The sequence below is a fragment of the Syngnathoides biaculeatus genome, chromosome 8, assembly GCF_019802595.1.
Source record: "Syngnathoides biaculeatus isolate LvHL_M chromosome 8, ASM1980259v1, whole genome shotgun sequence".
NCBI lineage: Eukaryota > Metazoa > Chordata > Actinopteri > Syngnathiformes > Syngnathidae > Syngnathoides > Syngnathoides biaculeatus.
In genome coordinates, this window is record NC_084647.1 from 15,534,734 (window position 1) to 15,554,780 (window position 20,047).

Genomic DNA, 20,047 nt, shown 5'->3' on the forward strand with positions numbered 1-20,047 from the left:
GCAAAAGCAATTTTTACACATAAATAGCCTAATCCGTTCCAAGCCACCCGAATCCCCCTCCTCCAGCACTAATGAGCATTCAAAGTATATAAAGGTGGAGGGGGAAGAGTGATGCTCAAGGGAGAAGATATAGCGAGGGTGGATGACTTCAAATACTTGGGGTCAACATTCCAGAGTAATGGTGAGTGTGGTCTGGAAGTGAAGAAATGGGACTAAGCAGACTAAAACAGCTGGCAGAAGGTGTCTGGTGTGTTATGTGACAGAAAAGTTTCTGCTAAAAAGAAAGGCAAAGTTTATAAAACCGGCCATGGTGTACGGATAAGAGACTGTGGCACTGAAGGGACAACAGGAAGTAGAACTGGAGGTGGCAGAAGTGAAGATGTTGAGGTTCTCACTCAGAGTGAGGAGGTTGGATAGGATTAGAAATTAGCTCATTAGAGGGACAGCCAAAGTTGGATGTTTTGGAGACAAGGTTTGAGAGAGCAGACTTCGATGGTTTGGACATGTCCAGAGACGAGAGAGTGAGTATATTGGTAGAAGGGTGCTGAGGATGGAGCTGCCAGGCAAAAGAGCGAGAGGAAGACCAAAGAAAAGGTTGATGAGAGAAGACATGAGGGCAGATGGTGTTAGAAAGGAGGATGCAGGATATAGTCTTAGATGGAAAAAGATGACACGCTGTGGCGACCCCTAACAGGACAAGCCGTAAGGAAAAGAAGATGATGTTAATTTACCCCCACGAAGCGAAGGGTGACTGGCAAACGAAAGGCATCGTGTGGGACGGAGGGGGAGGCAAACATTTGACAGCTGACAGAAAATACAAGTACAAATGTATGCACACACACAATTCCACTAAAGTGTCTTGGGGCCCATGCTGAAGAAAGATGAATAAACTTCCAAAAAACAAACACACGAAAAGTTGTACTTTACCAATGTGCGTTAGCGTGTGGTTCGGTCCCACTCGAGTGTCCAAGGGAAACGGAAGGCATCACGGGTAAAGACTGACGTCCCTCCTAGCCAATGGGATGCCAGGGGGATGCTGTGCAATAGCCAATGCGAAGGCAGCTCTATCACACCACTTTCAAACCAAGATACAGGACGTTTATGTTTGGTTGAATTTGGGGGCTGTGAATCCAGCACCTATTCTTGCCTTTCATAACCTGAATTTTCCTTCATAAGTAGAGACAATATTTTTCCGAGGAAGCATTTTGTAACCTGAATTTTTGCTTCTAAAGATGTTCGTAAGTAGAGGTACCACTGTATTTTGGTACTTTTTCTTCAAATATTTCTGTAGGAATCATCTAATAATAATAATCTGCATTTTTAATCTTGCTTGTGTTTTTGGCTTTTTCCCCTTTTCTGTCAAACTTCCCGAAACACATTTGTGTATTTGTTTTAGCAGTATTTCCCTAAATTTCTCAAATTTTAAACTATTTTTTTCAGAAAATATCTTTTCTGTAACATTTGTACTTTTATGTAATTTCTATTTGCCATTATGCTTGTTTGTAATATGCTTTGCATTTGTTCCCAGATATACTTACTTTATTTTCAAATGTTTGTACATTTCCAGTATTTAATGGTAACATTTCCCAATATTTTTTTTTTTTTTGTAAAATCTCTGAGCTGTTACTGCATCTTATTACTGTTCTTGTTACCAAGAATGGACATATGAATCAATTAGTACTGTTGCTGTGCTCGCCTCTTTCTGAAATCTATTTCTATCTTGAGCCTGTAATTTGGGCGGTTCCATTACTGCCACATTTTATTTATTTCGATGCGAATCACGACGCCCGTGGGGGGAGCCCAAAACCACCAAAGTGAGGTCTTCAATTAAAGCGACCTCACAGCATTTAGCTCCGCCTCGCGCCGATCGATCCCCCGACGGGACGTCTTGAAAATGACTTGCGTTGACTTGGAAGCCAATCGCCAAAGTTGACTAATTGTGTTGATTTATGACGCAGCTTTTTATGGTTAAAGGCTGGACGGGGGGAAAAAAGTACTCGACGACATTTGTGGCAAGAGTCGAGACAATGCAGACAAAAGCCAAAGCTATCACTCAGCCCAATTGTAGAAATATGTTGAATCAGCGTGAAAGACGCGTTATTAAAAGGTCCCTGAAACAAAGTTTGTGGGGGGGGGGGGGGGGGGGGAACACATGTAATCAAGATATTCCACACTTTGTTGCTGGGAATGCTAAATTGCAGCGTGACATTAAATGTGTAAATGACATACAGCGTGGTGGTCACAGCAGCGCCATGAAAACTATTCTAAAGTATTTATCTCTCTAAGAATAAATTAAACATGCACTTTTGCTTGTTGAACTGCGCAGCCTCAAATATGTATCAGATGAGGAAAAATTCAAGTCATCGCAGGAAATGGACAAAACCTTTGGGCATTTGAACAAAAGCAAACAGTTGAATTATTAAAAGATTTGCACAGTCTAATGAGCCAATGTAATCTTGTTCAAAATGTGACTACGGTTGTTAAAAAAAATCTTAAAATTTTAGACAATTCAACACAACTATATGAAATTATGAGGTGTAAAATACAAATGTAGTCGAAGAAGACAGACACAAAAATACATGAAAAAAGTAAGTTTCTTTCGTCTTGTCCCTTTTAGGGGTCGCCACAGCGTGTCATCTCAGATGAACGCACGTATATGTTTGGCACAATTTTTACGCCGGATACATGAAAATTGGGCGCAAAAATATTTAATAGTATTTCATGAAAAATGACGGTGAAAAATGCTAAAACACTAGATGTAAATATTGCTCCAATAGTAGCTGACAAATACAAAAAAAAGTAAAAAAAGAAGAAAAATCTTGGGTGTAAAAAAAAAAAAAAATACGTGAAATATACAACAGAAAAAAAAAATGCAATATTAGATGACAAAATATTAAGCAAAAATTATTGCCCTGTATTCCAAAAAGATTTGATTAAAACAGACACAGATGATATCACATGCATTCGGTGAATACGATTCAAGAAATATTAGACAAAATATTATGAGGGGAAAATACTTTCTGGAAAAAAAATCAATTGGATTAAAATTACAAAAATATTGGACACAACAAAAATATTACGTCAAAAATATGAAGTAAAATGTGTATATTTTCCAAATGTTTTTCATTTAATATTTGAGCCATAATGTGATTTTCCTAATTTAGTATTCATAAGGGGTAAAAAAATAATTGTAATATACTGTTGCTCTTGGGCGGGAAACCTTTGACCAAATGTGGTCAAGATTGTTTCACAAATTGATACTGTTGGTCTTAAAACAGCGTGAGAACCTCAATTTCACCCGGCAGCAACGATTTGTGTTTTACGAAGTATTTTCAGTTTGTGTGGCAGCCCGTTTAGGCAGCAAACCCGTTTGCTTCGAAATGAATCCTCCAGCTTAGTCGTTTAATGATAAACGTTGGATCCATCCGATCCCACCTGAAGGCCTACATTGACGTCATGACGACGTGGCGTTATTTGTGGTAAGATTTGGCATCTGGCCTCAGCTGTTCCATCTTGTGTGCGTGCTGACCTTCAGCTGTGAAGACTGGAAACTGATCGTCACTGTTGAAACGCACGCAGTGTTTTCGTTGGAGAGGCGACGCCATCGGCAGATGAGCGTTGCGCTTTATTGTGGGAGCCGCTAGCGAGCGTGCGGCGCTAGCGGCCTGCGGTCACCGGCTTCTGTCGACTCCACCCGTCGTCGCTCCCCCCACCCCCTTTTTTATTTTAGTTTTTTTTGCCTCACAGATGCGTGCGTGAAAGGCTCCTGAGGCAAAAGTGCTCCTATGTGGTCCTTTGGGGGAACTGAAAATTAGAACATGTACTTTTTCAGTTTATCTTTGTCTGGATGCAGCTCGATAAATAGTCAATAACGCCTGTGATTTACAAGTCAACTTTGCTCGTCGAAAAGAGGACTTCTTCGGAGACGTTAAGCAGAGGTCCTGACTCGACGGGTCAAATTCATTCCTTACGTGAAAGGAGGCTAATGATAGATGATGTCACAACTCTCATTGGCCCTCCTGTCATTAAATAAAAAGGCCTGGCAACCATGTGTGTGTGTGTGCGTGTGTATTCTGGAACGCACATGGCTGACCAGACACGCACGAAGTCTTACAGTTTAACTGTATTCTGACCGTGAACTTGAAATATCACCTCGTCTAACCTTCGGCCGGTATTTTCCATCTTGTTGTTGACTAAATGGATGGGGAAACTTTTCATTCATTTTGATGACTGTGTAAAATTAAAAACAATAACCTTAGTCTGCAATTGTACCATATATAAACAACTAATTGGCCGCGGTGTAACCTTGCTGCCTAAACGGGTTGCTACATTTTAAATTGTAACCGAAAACGCAATCTCTATGTACACGGCTTGTAAAAGCCAATCATTTTAGCGTCATTGTTGTAGAAACGGAATTGCGGGTAACAAAGTCGATGCTATCTCAACAGGCTGCTGCAAAAATCAAAACAAAGTTTTTTTTGTCATTGCCTGTCAAAGCTAACATTAGTTCCACTGTTTTGCGTAAACTGAACGAGGGACGTGGGACAAAGTCAAATGCTGCCTAAAGAGGTTGGCACAGAAAGCAGGTCAAAGTCCTCGCGAGACTGACACCGCCTGTTAAGTCCTGCATTTTTCTGTGGCACTCATCCGCACAAACAAAATCAGAGCAGCGGTCAAGAGATGGTTGCAAACGACTGCTGCCCCCAAAAACTCCATGCAGAAAAATGCTCGTGCCACCATTTTTCAATGGCTTTTCAGGATTAAACGAATCGGAGAACAAATTCAACTGCTGCTTAAACGCGTTGCCACAAAAAATCACTGCTCTGAATAAATGGATGAGGGGATGAAGACGACAAAGTTGAGTTAGGCTTTAATGGTTTGCTTCAAAAATCAAAATGAATGGTGAAGACAAAGTCAACCCTGCAAATTCCAAACTATGGTTGTTGTATTTGAGGCTTGGTGACACCTGCGTGTAAGGAAATTCTGCAATACCAGGACAAGCATGTGAAATTTAACATTGAGCACTCGACTCTCCCGCCGCCCAAATCAATTTGTACATTTGGCCCCCCTCGCTGGTCTGTAGAAACTCAATCAAAGGGACCAATAGTCGAAATTTAACACCTGAGACACTCCTCCCCTCATGTATAGCAAGAAATGATTTTATCCAATCGTATGACAACATGCGTGTAATCATGTGATCACGAGAAGATGACCGCTATTCGGCATTACTGCGTTTCATGTAAAAGCGTCATGCCAAATCTTGGGAAAATTGAAATGAAGTTTGTCTTATAAAGACCCTGTAATAGCTGTCTTCGGAAGTAGTATCAACATTTTGGAAATTCTTGCGCAGAAGGGAATGCTGCAGTAGCTGGACAGCTGGTGTAAACTCAAAACTCACCTCTCCGGCTCTGTTTTCTTTAAAAGCAAACAATATTTCACACCAGATGCTAAAGTTGTCACACTTTTTTTTACCCATTGCGGATTGATGACTTTTCTACTTGTCAAAAAAAGTCCTCTTTGGGATTTTTTTGGGGGGAACTGCGGCTTGAAATGCGTAATGTGATCAGGGACTGGCTGCCAGAGGCACTGCATCTGATACAATATATCACCTATTATGAGTGCGCCACCCATCACTGTACAACAAATACAAGTTTGAGTTGATGTATTAACATAACAGAGTCTTCAAAATCATCAACTGCATGCCTTAGCATGTCTACAATTGGTGGGGAAAAAAATATTGTAGACGCAACCAAAGAGACAGATTACAATGCTAACTTGCACTCAGACCAGCAAATATTTTTATGATGATAAAACAGAAGAGCTGAGCAGAGAAAAAGTAATTTTACTCTTATAGTATACCACGTGTTGCTTGAAATTGAAATGGGTAAGCAAAGTGAGCTGTAATTGTAATCCCATGAAACCTCAATATTTTTGCTTTAGGTTATACTACAGTCAAGTGATACCAACCCATGCCTACAGCTACCAACAAAGTTTGGCCTATCAATGATCCTACAATGTAAGCCAAGTTCCGAATCTTTATTCTTGGCTAGAACGCAGCTATTTCGTCGGCATTCTGTGTGAATGAGGCAACAGAAACTGAAGTACGGCGGCGGGTCATGAGTGCACCGCGAGTCAAGTGGCACGGGGGGAATAAATGACTATTCCAAAAGCAGCGTGGATCTATTTGAGTGCATTCTTCTCCAGACCATTACCACACTACATCTGTTTGAAGGAGCGAGACTGCTGAACAAACACAACCAGAGAAATCCAAGCTAGGGGGACTATATTTTTCCCCCCGCTTTGGCATGGCCGGCCCTTAGGTGGCTACGGCAAAGAGAATTTACGCCATTAAAACGGCAGCATGACTAATCTGGCTGTATTGTACTTCTTATATCACAGGAAGAAGTTTATTTGTCGCGCTTTCCTGACAGAATGGTCGGAAGCGCGTTCTGTTGTATGTTTTGGCCCGTCGTAAATAATGCACACCAGTGAACATTTCCTGCTTCTTATGGTTTTGGAAGCTGTCATTCCTGGAGAGTGCACGGCCGCTTTTTTTTTTTCCTGTTAGACAAATGCAACCGCCAAGTGGCTGTATTGGTTGGGACAGACAAACATGCAGTAAAAATGAGACACTACACTACAATCTTACTTCATACGGTCAGCATTTGTCAGTACTTGACTAATGGCTGTTAATCCCGCTTGGGTGGTAGCGGGGGTGTGTGTGAGCCAAACGGCACAACCACCTGACAGCTGAAAGGACCGAATGGTGGCCACACCTGTTTCCCATAACACACCCCCCCCCCGGTCTCCTGCTGCTGACTCGGCACGTCCTTGGGTCTTGCGTGCCCGCCGCTCTTTAATTTAAAACGAAACCGCCACAACGATCAGAGCATCAGGGCGTCGTTTTCAGTGGGGCTGGGTTTTCTGCCCTAAACTCGTTTAAAAAAACAAAAAAACAACAACAAGCAAAAAAGGCTTATTCACAGGAGGAAGTTCAGCGAGGAAGTACCTGGAAGCCATTTGTTTTATACGGCCATCCCACAAAAATGTCAATTGGAGCCTACTCTTGTCTTATAGACGACACAACAATGAATGATATTGCTGTCTTTGCTTTCACACAGCCCATCTTGGAATCATATAATATATATATTATTATCCGTGACTACGTCAGCGTCTGGAATGTTGTAAGCAACACTTTTTGTGGACCTTTCCAATGTTCACCGGGTGGCATTCTCTCCAATGGCAACTCTACTAAACTAACCCTTAGGTGTTATTTGACCAAAGCAGAGCTATATTTATTGATGTAAAATAGTAAATGCTTGACTGATGATTATGATGCGAGACGTAATTTACATATCAAACAGGTAAGTTAATTTAAAAATTAAAAAAGACATTGTAGAAATACAGACAGTTATCCGATCATTTAGTCTCAATTTTCTGTTGCTCAGATAATGGGCAGAAACTTGCTTTTTTTTTTTCTTTTATCCTGAGATTGGTAGCCTGATTTAGTAGTACTGACGTTAGCTAACTGGCTAGCTCTTACTTGCTGAAGTACTCAAAAGACGACAAACCAAGCAAACATGTTGGGTTTTTAAATACCGTAACTCAATGGCACAGGAAAACATTAACGAGAGACGTTGGGAAAAAGAGATCCACTAATGTAACATTTTGGAAATCCCAGAAACGAAAATCATCACAATGGAGGGTTGAAATTTCCAAAGGCAGACATTCTTAAGTGAGCAATGCCGTTTTGGACTGAGTAATCAAAGCAAAAAAAGGCTGACCAGTCCCAAGAGTGAGCCGAAACAACACCTGTGTTTAAAAAAAAAAAAAAAAAAAAAAAAAAAATTGTAATACTGATAAAATAAATTTTAAAAAATTCTATTGCGCATTTCCTTGCTAATTACAATTGGTGTTGGCCTCTCCCAGTACAGTTTTTCAGTTGTGCCGTCTGGAGCTCAAATGCAATGTTATGCAAGGTGGGCACATACATCATCCAATTGCCAAACAATTGTAGCAAGTTGAATGAAACAAAACGTGCAGTTTCGAACTTAAATTTGTTCTCGAATTTATCAGAGCGATGACTTTCTTTTCAGAAAGTCAGTAATGTTTGTTTTTGGTATCCATGAACACTTCCACTTTCATCACTTCAAAGCTCCTTTTGCAATGCTATTGCAAAATGTCCATGGTAATAACCATCAGTACTACCGAAAGTGCAAAAACCTTTACTCCTTTTGCTAACAGGGTACACAATGTATTTGCAGCTTAGCAAATCAGGTCTTACATACCCACGGCAAATGAACAATCTAAAAGGGTTGAAGTATTGCCTGTACAGTTCAAACTAGTTTGAGCCCTGCAACAGACGTCAGACCTTTTTCCCGTCATTTCCAATGTGAATTGTTTCTGTGCTGTAAACTTAGAAATAGTACTTTCAACCTGAGACTTTTCTTTCCACCATGTTTCCAAAACGGCTGCTGAAATTGTGTCATTCATCTTTTCTTTTTTGCAAAAACTGTGTGACAGTTGAGCGGTGCAGAAAAATAACAAATAAAAAAACAAGTGAACTCCCTCTGACCAGGCAGAATAATGCTGGTTCTGTGCCGCACTTTAACCAAACTTGCAATATATGGTTTTTGCAGGGCGGCTTCCCTTCCTCCCTGAGACATTGATTGTTCATTTCCGCTTTTCACTGGACCTTAAATAAATTTTTAAGGGGAAAACAAAAGAAAGTAAAGGACTTTATGCACTAGTAAAAAAACATTCAACTTTCTCAACATCCAAACTGACAGCATTGCACTTTTTTTCAAAAGTACTTATTATTGCACTGCACCCTCCCTTCCCAAAGAAAAAAAAATGTGACGTTATATATGATTATCACTTAATAAAAGTGCATGTTCTTGGTGGTCATATCTATAAAAGGACCATCATGGGAATGATTTGAAAGGAAAACAAGTGTAATTCCCTGCAGTTTGTCTTGAAGGGAGAAAAACGTTGTTTTACTCATGAAAGTCTTATTGCTCATACCCCAAAGATCAAAGCAGTAGCATTCAAAGCACAGTTTAAAGTTAAGCTCATTTACTAGACCTTTTTATTATGTTGGTAAACAAAGGGTGGGGGCGTTTTAGCATCAAAATAAATTTGTGCCATTAATACGAGGAGCAAAAAATGTCACGGAATTAGCCACTCCCCCCATTATCATCTTTGCTATGTCTGAATTTCCACTTCATGTATTTTGAATCAACTTCCTTGTTGAAGTGTACTGTAGGCTATGGCCGATGTTCCCTCTCACTTCCCAGCAATTTAGCTCACTTACATTTAAACCACAGCAGTAGAGAAGAGGGCTAAAATTACCACTCAAGCCATTTCCCATCACTGCCTTGGTCAAATGACTTGGAAGCGTTTGCTTACGAGTTGTTCTATTGGAAAGATTGCCACTTGGAAGGATGTGTGACATAGTAAAAAAAGAACTGCAATAAGAATTACACTTTTATTCATCAGGGAAAGCTGTATAAGGGATGGAATTGAAAAGATCATGCTTGGGGTTAAGCGTTAGCTTGTATGTAGAAATTATATCATTACATGATTGACTTCAGAGAAATTGAACATTTATTTAATGGTTTATGATTATATTCAAATGGGGTTGGAGCAACTCTGTCTGAAAGTTCTGGACTCAAATTACTACAGCTGACTGTACAGTAATGTACTTCTTCAGCGTACTCTTTGAGAGTGACTCTTTGGGATACTGGAAGGAATTTCATTTTGCCTCCTACTACTAGAATAATCGACAGTTAATCACACAAAATCTTAATTCTGAACTATCCTTTTTAGATTATATATTTATATATGAATACCATATATCACATCATTAATCGAAGCATCATATTAACTGTAATCCTTTTGACTATGATTTATCTAGTTTGCCCGAGCATGTAGTTGAGTTTTTGACTCGGTGGATTATTTGTTGTCATTGTTTATTTTTATTTTGCAAGGTAGCAGTTATCATTGTTTCAGTCTTCTACATTGCTTGTAACCAAGTGAGCTGTGGACTCTGTGGGTGATTTCTAATCTCATCATTCCCTTTTTTCCATTGTGCAGGGTGCTCATTATCATTCCTGACTGGGAAGGAAGCGCTCACTTATACTCTCATCCTATAGGCTTTCATAAATCATTTAATCAATCCCAGCACACTTCTGTTGTACAGCCGGGTTCACCACCCTTGCCCTGTTTGCTTCTTCTCCTGTCCTTGTTCTATCTTGTACTATCCTTCCCTCACAGGGGGTAGTACTACAGCCCCATTGCACGATCATATTTGTTTCATTTTTGTAGAATTGTAATGATTTACTTTTCTCATCCTGTTTACAAATAGTGTTTTCTCTTGTCTTCGTTTCTCTCTCGCATCTGGAAACTTTGTTCTGTTTGACTGATTGACTCTTGATTCTCAATAAACATTAAATAATAATAACAAGAAACCACAGAAATGCACTGAACAGGATGAAAAATGGAAAGACACTTGGCCCTGATGACATATCAGTGGAAGGATGAAAGCAATTTGGAGAGGTGGCTGTGGAGTTTTTGACCAACTTATTCAATAGAAGACTAGCAAGAGAGAAGATGCCAGAAGAATGGAGGAAAAGTGTGCTAGTTCCCATTTTTAAGAACAAAGGTGATGTTCAGTACTGTGGAAATGAAGATGTTGAGGTTCTCTCTAGGAGGGAGCAGGATGGATAGGATTAGAAATGAGCTCATTAGAGGGACACCCAAAGTTGGATGTTTTGGAGAGAAGGATAGAGAGAGACAACTTCGATGGTTTGGACATGTCCAGAGGCGAGAGAATGAGTATATTGGTAGAAGGGTGCTGAGGATGGAGCTGCCAAGCAAAAGAGTGAGAGGAAGACCAAAGAAAAAGTTGATGGATGTTGTGAGGGAGGACATGAGGACTGTAGGTGTTAGAGAGGGAAATGCATGAGATAGGCTTAGATGGAAAAAGAGGACACTCTGTGGCGATCCCTCACGGGACAAGCCGAAGGAATTATGATTTTACCGTAGTTGTATGACCAATCGTCTTTCTAGTGTGCCAGAGGGCTCATGCTTACTGATCTCTGCTTTGCATCAGAGCACTCACACTAGCCTAAAGTACCAGATTTGTCCTTGTGTGAGTACACCCTTAAAGACTCAATGGCCCCACAAGATCAGTCTCAAAGTTGTTAAACAGGGATTGAGAGAAAGCAAACTCAAGAAGCGAATCCCCCCCAAGGGAGCTTCAAATTCCTCTGGCCTGGCAAAGTGCGGTCAATAGGCCTCACAGAGCCCTTTGTGCACCTATTGTCATTGTGTAAAGAGGTGGAAAACACAAACACACAATGCCTATACGCTTAACACAGTAGCACAGACCTTTTGCCACACCAGAACCTTCGGAAAAGACCCGAGTCGCAAATTGCCTCCTGTCTAGTGTGTCTTTATCATAAAGAATATTTGTGCAGGGTGACAAGAACATTAGTGTAATCTACCCCCTTCCTTCCTTGCATTGTGCCCTTTCGAGGCAGACAAATAGAGGGTGACAGGGCTTTAAAAAGGAAGGCAGCCGGGGCTCTTTCACTTGTCGCTGTGCTTTTCAAAAAGCCCTTTCTCTTTGCAAAGTGGACCCCCGCCGGCCTTCCAGACACCTGATTAAAGATGTCCACATCATAAGATGATATGGGTATTGTCCAGCAGAAGTCATCTACAACCTTCCCAGCAGTCATCTCTTACAGTGCAGGAACCGGAAAAGGCTTGTGTACCGAGGAACCACCAACATTCCTTATATCCCGCCTTATTGTTTATTGTGGGGGTTTTGCGGTATTTTTTAGGATGGATATACACACAGACCACAGTATGTCACAAAAAGATGACAATCATTTCAAGTTGTCACTGTTTAAGAGTGAGAGGGGGAAAAAAAAGTCTTTTATAGAGATTGTGTCAAGAGGATCTAGGATCGTTCAGCCTTTTTACACAGTACCCATCAAAGCGGAGCGATATAACAACTTCCACCAGCTAGTCAGTTTCTTCGACAAACTAGCTAGCTCGTAGCTCAATGCTAATGTTAGCCTTGCTCACGGCTGCTACCCACTTCTAAGGTTGTGCTCCCCACTGTACCAGGCGTCTCATTCTAAAGTTTTAGCAATATTATCCTTATATGTTAGTGAAAAAATGTGCAAGAACGAAGAAGGCCATCGGAGAACGTGGCAAGGAGAGAAATTTTTGCTCAAGTTCGGCATGTTGAAATAATGACCAGGCCCTCATTGGAAGCATTTTAATGCTCGGCTGTTTTTAGTGTGCGTGTCCTCGATCAGAATCGCAGAAGCCCAGGAATACTCTTAATTGAGCGTAATGGAGCTTTAATAGTGCCCTTACATTATTAGCCTACGCGCACGCCCCTTAAACCGTAATGAAACACTGACCATCATTATGTCTGAGCTGCTACTCCCTCCCCCTTGGAAATGAGCGGTGGAAGGGGAAAAAAGCAAGGGAGGCTGTGGCTAGGGTTGGTCTGGGGCTGGGCTAGCCTGGCTAGCCGGCAACAAGCCTCCCTGGAGGATTGCTGATGACTTTGGACACAAGCCACTGTTATATGCTTCTCCCAAAGTAACCCGAGTGTTCACACTGTTTTGCTTGTTTACTACCCTGGCATGAGATTTTTTGCCGGCTTGACAGTAGGGCTCTTTTTATCCCATAAGTGATTTATTTTTTTAAAAATTTCAATCAATTTGACTTGTTAGCGAGTTTTAAATGGTCATTAACACATGCCCCCCTTTAAGGCACACAACACACAAAAGTTGTTTGTATCTCTGTATGTGTGTCTGTGTGTCACTTTTGGCATAATTCCATTTGATAAAACTACTTTATTTACATTCACTTATTGTTTCTATATTTTACACTACAGTATTGTTTTTCTTTACTAAAAAAAACATTTTTAAAGGCAGCTGGAACGAATCAATGAAATTTAAGTGCAGTTCAGTGGAAAAATTGTTAGATTGTTTTGATATAGATAAGCTAGACAGTTGCGTACTTGGTCAAAGAACAAATTAAGCTCATAAGTCAAGGTACCATTGTGTACCAAATACATTTTCCCCTTTGTAATGAATTTAAATATCATGTATCTGGTTCCAGCCCCCCAGAAACTCCAACCGTTTTTTTTTTGTTCTACATTTAGTAAAAAGACAAATATACTGTATAAAAACACAACATTCATCAAAGAGAATGTCATTAAAATTGTCTTTACTTTATGTATTGTATTAATGGTGTTTTGGATGGTAGCCTTTGACGTCAGGAGCTGGAGATGGATTTGGCAGGTTGTGAGCATCTGAGGGTAAATTGTCCTACAGCAACACTTCAAATTGATAGACAAAATTATTGGCCCATGCCTTGATTATTATTATGAAAAGATAAAATCAAAATGTCCTACCCATGATTGATAGATCAATTCTAATGGCCCAGGGTGATTTAAGAGGTTGTTTTCACATTTCTACTGTTCCTAAAACTACTTTTCCTTCTGCAGTTTCTACATTCTTGATCGGTGAGGTTTTTAAATCAATCCCTCATCATTGTCTATGCGATATTTGATTACACCAACAGGGACAGTGCTCTATTTCATCCTACGCACACAGGCCAACATGGCGTGGCGTGGCTCTCCATCCAGATGACAGACAGGCTCCTTCGGGGAGGTGCGCACCGGCCACGGGTGGGCGTTGAATTTGGCTCGTCATGCGGCGGCGGACACGGAATGTTTGAGCTGCTTTTCCAGACCGCCAGGAGGAAGGTTTTGATTTACTCTTCGCAGCAGCTTGTCACAATTAGTGATGTCATGAGGGGAAAGAAACAAATATTGAAGCATTTCTTCAAAGCGAACGTAGCCTTCCCATGAGTTCATTGTTTCCCTGGGCAGCTCGCGGAGGGAGGAAAAATGGCAAAAGCGCTGAGAGTTTGCAGACAAGTGCACTTGTACACGGAATGCGGGAGACAAGATCTTCCGACTAACAAGGCAGTTCTGCTCCTTCTGATCACACTTTGACGAAACATCCAGTTGGTTTGTGATCATCATAAAACTATTTTTTTTTTTTTTTTTTTACAATTACTTAAAACAGAGCCTTTGAAGATAACCTTTGGTAATGGGCCGCTTACTGCTTGGGGAGAGGTTGCGTAGAGCATATGCACAGAATGCTGTCTACAAGGTCTTTTGACAACACAATAGCTGCTCTTCTTCTTCAACTAAGCGCTTAGCCACATCTTTAACACAAACATATGAGTCTAGTGTTATGCTGAGTGCAGCATAAAAGCTCTACAGACTTACGGGCAGATATTGTCCCACATACTTAATTCTGAGGTCCCTCATGATAACAATAATGCATGTTATCATCATAAATAGTGGTGTGGGAAAAAGTTTGTCCCTTCCTGATTTTAGATTTTTTTTTTTTTTTTTACATTAGTCATTTAATTCATAAAACAAATTTAAATGTTTGTCAAAACCACCACAAGTATCTCTCATTACATTTGCCTTAAAAGTAACATTGCACTTAACTAACAGTTTAATGTCATCTGTATGTGTTTTAAATTGCTCCATAAATTCTGCTGTCTACCAAAAAAATCCCTAAGAATATCTGCACATCTCTTCAAGATGAAATGAATTTGGGTTCTGCAGCAGAGCAATTGAGAAGTGGTGGCACGATCTTAAAAAGGTGATTCATGCTCGAAAGCCCTCCAATGTCTGAACTGCAAAAATACTGCAAAGATGAATGAAGCAAAATACCTCCACAGAATTGCAAGACTCATTGCAAGTTTCACAGATTTTTGATTGCACGTGTGGTGGCCTTAACTATGCCAATTAGCGTTAGAGCCCAATCATTTTCCCACAGCGCCATGTATTTTTTTCCTCCCTTAATAATAAAAGCTTTCATTTAAAAACTACATTTTACGTTTACTTTTGTTGCCTTTGACAAATATTTAAATTTGTTTGGTGATGGGGCCCATTTAAATGTTAACTGATAAGAAATCAGGAAAGGGAAAACACTTCCACACCATTGTAATCTTTGGTAATGATCCACACGCGGTTTAAAGAGAGATTGCAAAGAGCAGATTAATAGAATGCCTGATACGAGGTTCTACGAGGAACATGGCAGCTTCTGTCCCACTAAAACTTAACGGAAAAAACAAAAATACACAAATGCTTGGTTACTTATGTGGAGTGCAGTGTACAAAGTCTTTGGGCTATCGGGGCAGGCAGCTATTGTCCTAAACTAAAGCAACCTCATGGTCGCATCCATGAAATGATCAGCATACAGGTTGATCACTGTTTTCTAGTGTACACGGTCTTTGGACTATCTGGGTAATATTGACCCACTTATATTTAACATCGAGCTCCCTGGTGGTCACAAGCATACAATAGTTTTTGTGTAGCGTACAAAGTCTTAGGAATAACATGGGAGCTATTGTCACACGTAGGACTTCACACTGATCTGCCTCATGATTGCAAACATACAATTCTATTCGTCTTATGTGGAGTGCAGTGTAGCAGGTCTTGCATGTTGAAACACTACATGTTGATTAAAAGGGAGATTTTTTTTTTTTTTCTCCTTCCAGCCGTATTTCAGTAACTATATTATGCTGCTCGTTTGTAGTCATCATGCCTGCCAACTTTCCCCCCACACTCCCACTTCCTGACTGTAGGTATCCCACGTTGAGACCATCTGTTTCTCCTCCTCCTCCTCCCTAATGGTCAGGGTGGAGTCCGCTCGGTGCACCCCCGCCCTGTGTTTATGTGCATGCTCCCCGACGCTTACGCTAAAGCAAACAGCACATGGCGCTCACTCCGGCTCTCATTTCTCGGTGTGCTTATACAGGGTCAGAAAGCCGACACCCAAGCCAAAGTGGTACAGTAGCATTTGGGCATATGTCTAACACGTCTGCGGGTATCAATCAGTGTTGTTAGTTTAATGCGTCGTCTCTTGTGACAATCAAATGCAGACTGGATTTCAAAACGCTGAGTTGAGCAATTTAATTGGTGTTGTGGAGTTGTAACGTGACAATAAATCTTTCTTTGTCCATACACTAGGATTTTTTTTTTTTCCCTTTTCATTTTGCTAGGATTCCATATTTTTGTAGTGACCACCTTTTCATTTGTGGACAATGATTTAGGGCTTCTGTGCCTGATTTTGAATATTTAAGTTCATTTGTTTTTTACGTTAGACAAGAATTGAACATATAGAGTACTATGTTAGCTTCTTACACTAGATCCTAGCGAGTTAGCCTTATGCTAGTCAGTTTTGAACAAAAGAAAATAAACTTTTTTTTTTTTTTAATTTTGCTTAAGAAACATTTAGTGCCGGGGTTGCTTTTATTGTGCTTGCTTACTAACTTGGACCAACTTTTTATTAACCTCGTCTCAACCTTCAACTTCAGAAAAAGGGTGTATTTGATTTGTTTACCCTCCTGTCCCGTATGGAGCCGCTGCTGCTTTGTGCACACCCTATAACTATTCCGTAAGCACGATTACTGTACTTCGTATGTAGTCACTGTGATTTGACAGGCGCGTGTGCGCCTGCGCACCATCGCACTTGCAAATCTGCACAGTCGACCACGAAAAATCATATGCATAAAATTTGTTTTGAGTAGAAATACATAGGTATTGAGAGACGTCGCTTATTTTGTGTAGCCTTGACCAATGTTCCCTCTTAAGCTGCACAATTGCGCACTTGTGGCACACTCAGCGCACATAAAACCGATCCCAGCACAGTGAACCACAGCCTGAAATCTTTTTTTTTTTTTTTGGAACACGGAAGCACACTGTCTCTTACAACGAGTTGCGGCTCAGCCTACTTCTACTTCCTAGTTTACTTGACACCGCTCCCCTCCGCTCTTAAAGGGTTACACTCATAATTACAAACAGAACACACAGCCACAACTTTATATCTGCTGGCATGACTGGCCACACCAGTATGTTTTTCAAATGTGAGTGACTTTTGTATCAATAAAATAACTATTTTGTGTGTACAAAGTAGAAGTTTGTGTGCACGATGTAGTAGTTAGTTGGCAGAAAGTAATACATTCTTCATCAATACATTTCCTCCCTTATGTAATGTCTGGGGCTCCAGAGACAAGAAACAAGTGATTAAGATTATGCCCTTTTTTTGTCTTTCCATGGATGAGGTGACTCAGAATCTGCACCCCTAAAAAATCTCTATTGGCTAACGATAATGTGAACTAAAAGTTGACTATTTAAAAAAAAAAAAAAAAAAAAAAATTTGGGTGGGTGTTATTTGCGCTGCTTTGACCCACCTTTTTTTTTTCCAAAGAGAAAATTATGAAAAATTATACTCTGACTGCTGTCATGCATTTTACTTCATCTGTATGTGACATTTGACAAAGGAGCGATGATGTAGACTTACTGTGTCATCTTCTGATGCTAGCTGGACTCTGGATCTCAGAATAGCAAAAGCAACCTTCTCAGAAATTACCTCTTTTAAATAAAGAAGCTATCAGGCTGTTTTATAAATGGACGTTATTACGTCAAAAATCCCCCACTTATTTCTCGGCATGTGCCAGAATCCCACAGAAAATATTTTGACAACACTGTGTGTGCAACGTTGAGGGTCAAAAAATAAGGAAAGCTCGTGTATTACAGCATAGTTGGCATGTTTACAACAAAATTCAGTATATATCTAGTTGCCATTCAGACAAAATGTTTGAGTCTCACACACTTGGACCTTATTTTGGCCGAGCGAAAGCTTGTGTATTTTGTGTGTGTGCGTGTAATCACTGCAATTACAGAGGGCGCAACGGAGCACAGGGGAGCCTCAGCCTTGGTCAATAGGATTGCTGCGGCTAACCGCTCGCCTCTGTGCCAAAGAGCAAAAATACCAGCCGGTGGGCCACTTTTATACGTTTCAGTCAGCGTGCACATCCGAGAGGCACACACAGCAGATTGATGGTTCCCAAATAGAACGAACTCTGCGTTGTAAACATGTCAACAGAGCTAAAATGGAGCTGAGAAAAAAAAATGTTGTAAAATGTTTGAACTGAGCAGCCTGAAGTACTTCAATATGATTTAATGTGCGTTAGGTTTTTTTTAGTGGGATATTGGATTTTTATTTTTTTTTGACACTGACTACTAATTTGCTCATTCCCAGTAACATTGCAGTATATCCACACTTTTTTTGTGGGCTGTGTCGTTGTTGTGTTTTTCCCCCTGCGGGAGCCGGTCTAAATGGCTCTTTTGAGTGTTTAAGTTTGACAGCCCATGTGTTATGCAAGGTTAAGTGCTCTTTTTTTTTTTTTTTTTTTTGCTCGGCTTCTCCTTGCAACAAATGTTTTATGAACAGAAAACTTAAATTAACTCTTATTATGGTTTTGCATTCTGTTTGATAAAGAGTGAAGTTGTAGATGGGTATGTGCTGTCCAAATATGTATGCGAGAAGATCAGAAATGAAGTGTTTTTTGCTTTAGTTTTGTAATAATGAAAACATTGACACAACATTGAAGATGTATTTCTCCCTGCAGACGTGAGCAGTAACCTGGTGGTGGTCCCTGAAAAGCTGAATGCAGTGCAGGGCAAGAAGATCACGCTGAGCTGCAGGATCGAAGCGTTACCCGACCTTAAACTCATCCAGAGCTCCTGGGAGCGCCAGCTCCCTTCAGGCAAGGAGATCATGGCGGTGTTCCACTCGGAGTACGGGACTTCCATCCCTCCTGAGATGGCCAACCGCGTCTCCTTCGTTACCGCCTCGGCCCAAGACGTCAGCATCACCTTGGACGACGTGAACCTCGCAGATATCGGCTCGTACACCTGCAGGGTGTCCACTTTCCCGCTGGGTAATGCCCAAGCGTCCACGTACGTTAATGTATTAGGTAGGTGAGATGATTTCCATGTCAACACAATCACCCTGATCTTTTTTGATGATCGTTGTTGCCTAAAATCCATCATTAGCCATGGCATTGTACAGAAATTGCATTAAATGTTGCCATTTTTTTTTTTGTTTCTCCAGTGTTCTAGTCACAATGCAGCCCTATGGGGGCACAAACCAGTGCAATCTGTAGGCCGGTCCCAAGCCCGGATAAATGCAGAGGGTTGCGTCAGGAAGGGCATCCGGCGTAAAAACTGTGCCAAACAAATATGAGCGTTCATCTAAAGAATCCCATACCGGATCGGTCGTGGCCCGGGTTAACAACGCCCGCCCCCGGCACTGCTAACCTGCAGGGCGTCGGTGGAAATTCAGCTACTGTGGGTCGAAGACAAAGAAGAGGAGGAACCGGATCCAGCGTCAGAAGAAAAAGAGGAATGCACAGAGCCTACAACTGAGTGTAGGCACTTTGAATGTTGGGACTATGACAGGAAAAGCACAGGAGTTGGTTGACATGATGATTAGGAGAAAGGTTGATATTCTGTGCATCCAAGAGAGCAGGTGGAAAGGTAGTAAGGCTAGAAGTTTGGGAGCAGGGTTTAAATTATTCTACCACGGAGTAGATGGGAAGAGAAATGGAGTAGGGGTTATTTTAAAGGAAGAGCTGGCTAAGAATGTCTTGGAGGTGAAAAGAGTATCAGATCGAGTGATGAGACTAAAATTTGAAATTGAGGGTGTTATGTATAATGTGGTTAGCGGCTATGCACCACAGGTAGGATGTGACCTAGAGTTGAAAGAGAAATTCTGGAAGGAACTAGATGAAGTAGTTCTGAGCATCCCAGACAGCGAGAGAGTTGTGATTGGTGCAGATTGTAATGGACATATTGGTAAAGGAACAGGGGCGATGAAGAAGTGATGGGTAAGTACGGCATCCAGGAAAGGAACTTTGAAGGCAGATGGTGGTGGACTTTGCAAAAAGGATGGAGATGGCTGTAGTGAACACTTATTTCCAGAAGAGGGAGGAACATATAGTGACCTACAAGAGCGGAGGTAGAACCACGCAGGTAGATTATATTTTGTGCAGACGATGTAATCTGAAGGAGGTTACTGACTGTAAAGTAGTGGTAGGGGAGAGTGTAGCTCGACAGCATAGGATGGTAGTATGTAGGATGATTCTG

General features: G+C 41.0%; 1 protein-coding gene across 1 annotated transcript in view; it reads left to right on the top strand.

Moving 5' to 3' along the window:
- The window catches only part of nectin3a (nectin cell adhesion molecule 3a), a 44,295-nt gene that overhangs the window by 2,651 nt on the left and 21,597 nt on the right, over positions 1–20,047 (top strand). Inside the window, exon 2 of the mRNA XM_061827650.1 lies at positions 18,529–18,876. Coding sequence (XP_061683634.1) covers positions 18,529–18,876 — 348 coding nt within the window. The remainder of the gene's footprint in view (positions 1–18,528; positions 18,877–20,047) is intronic.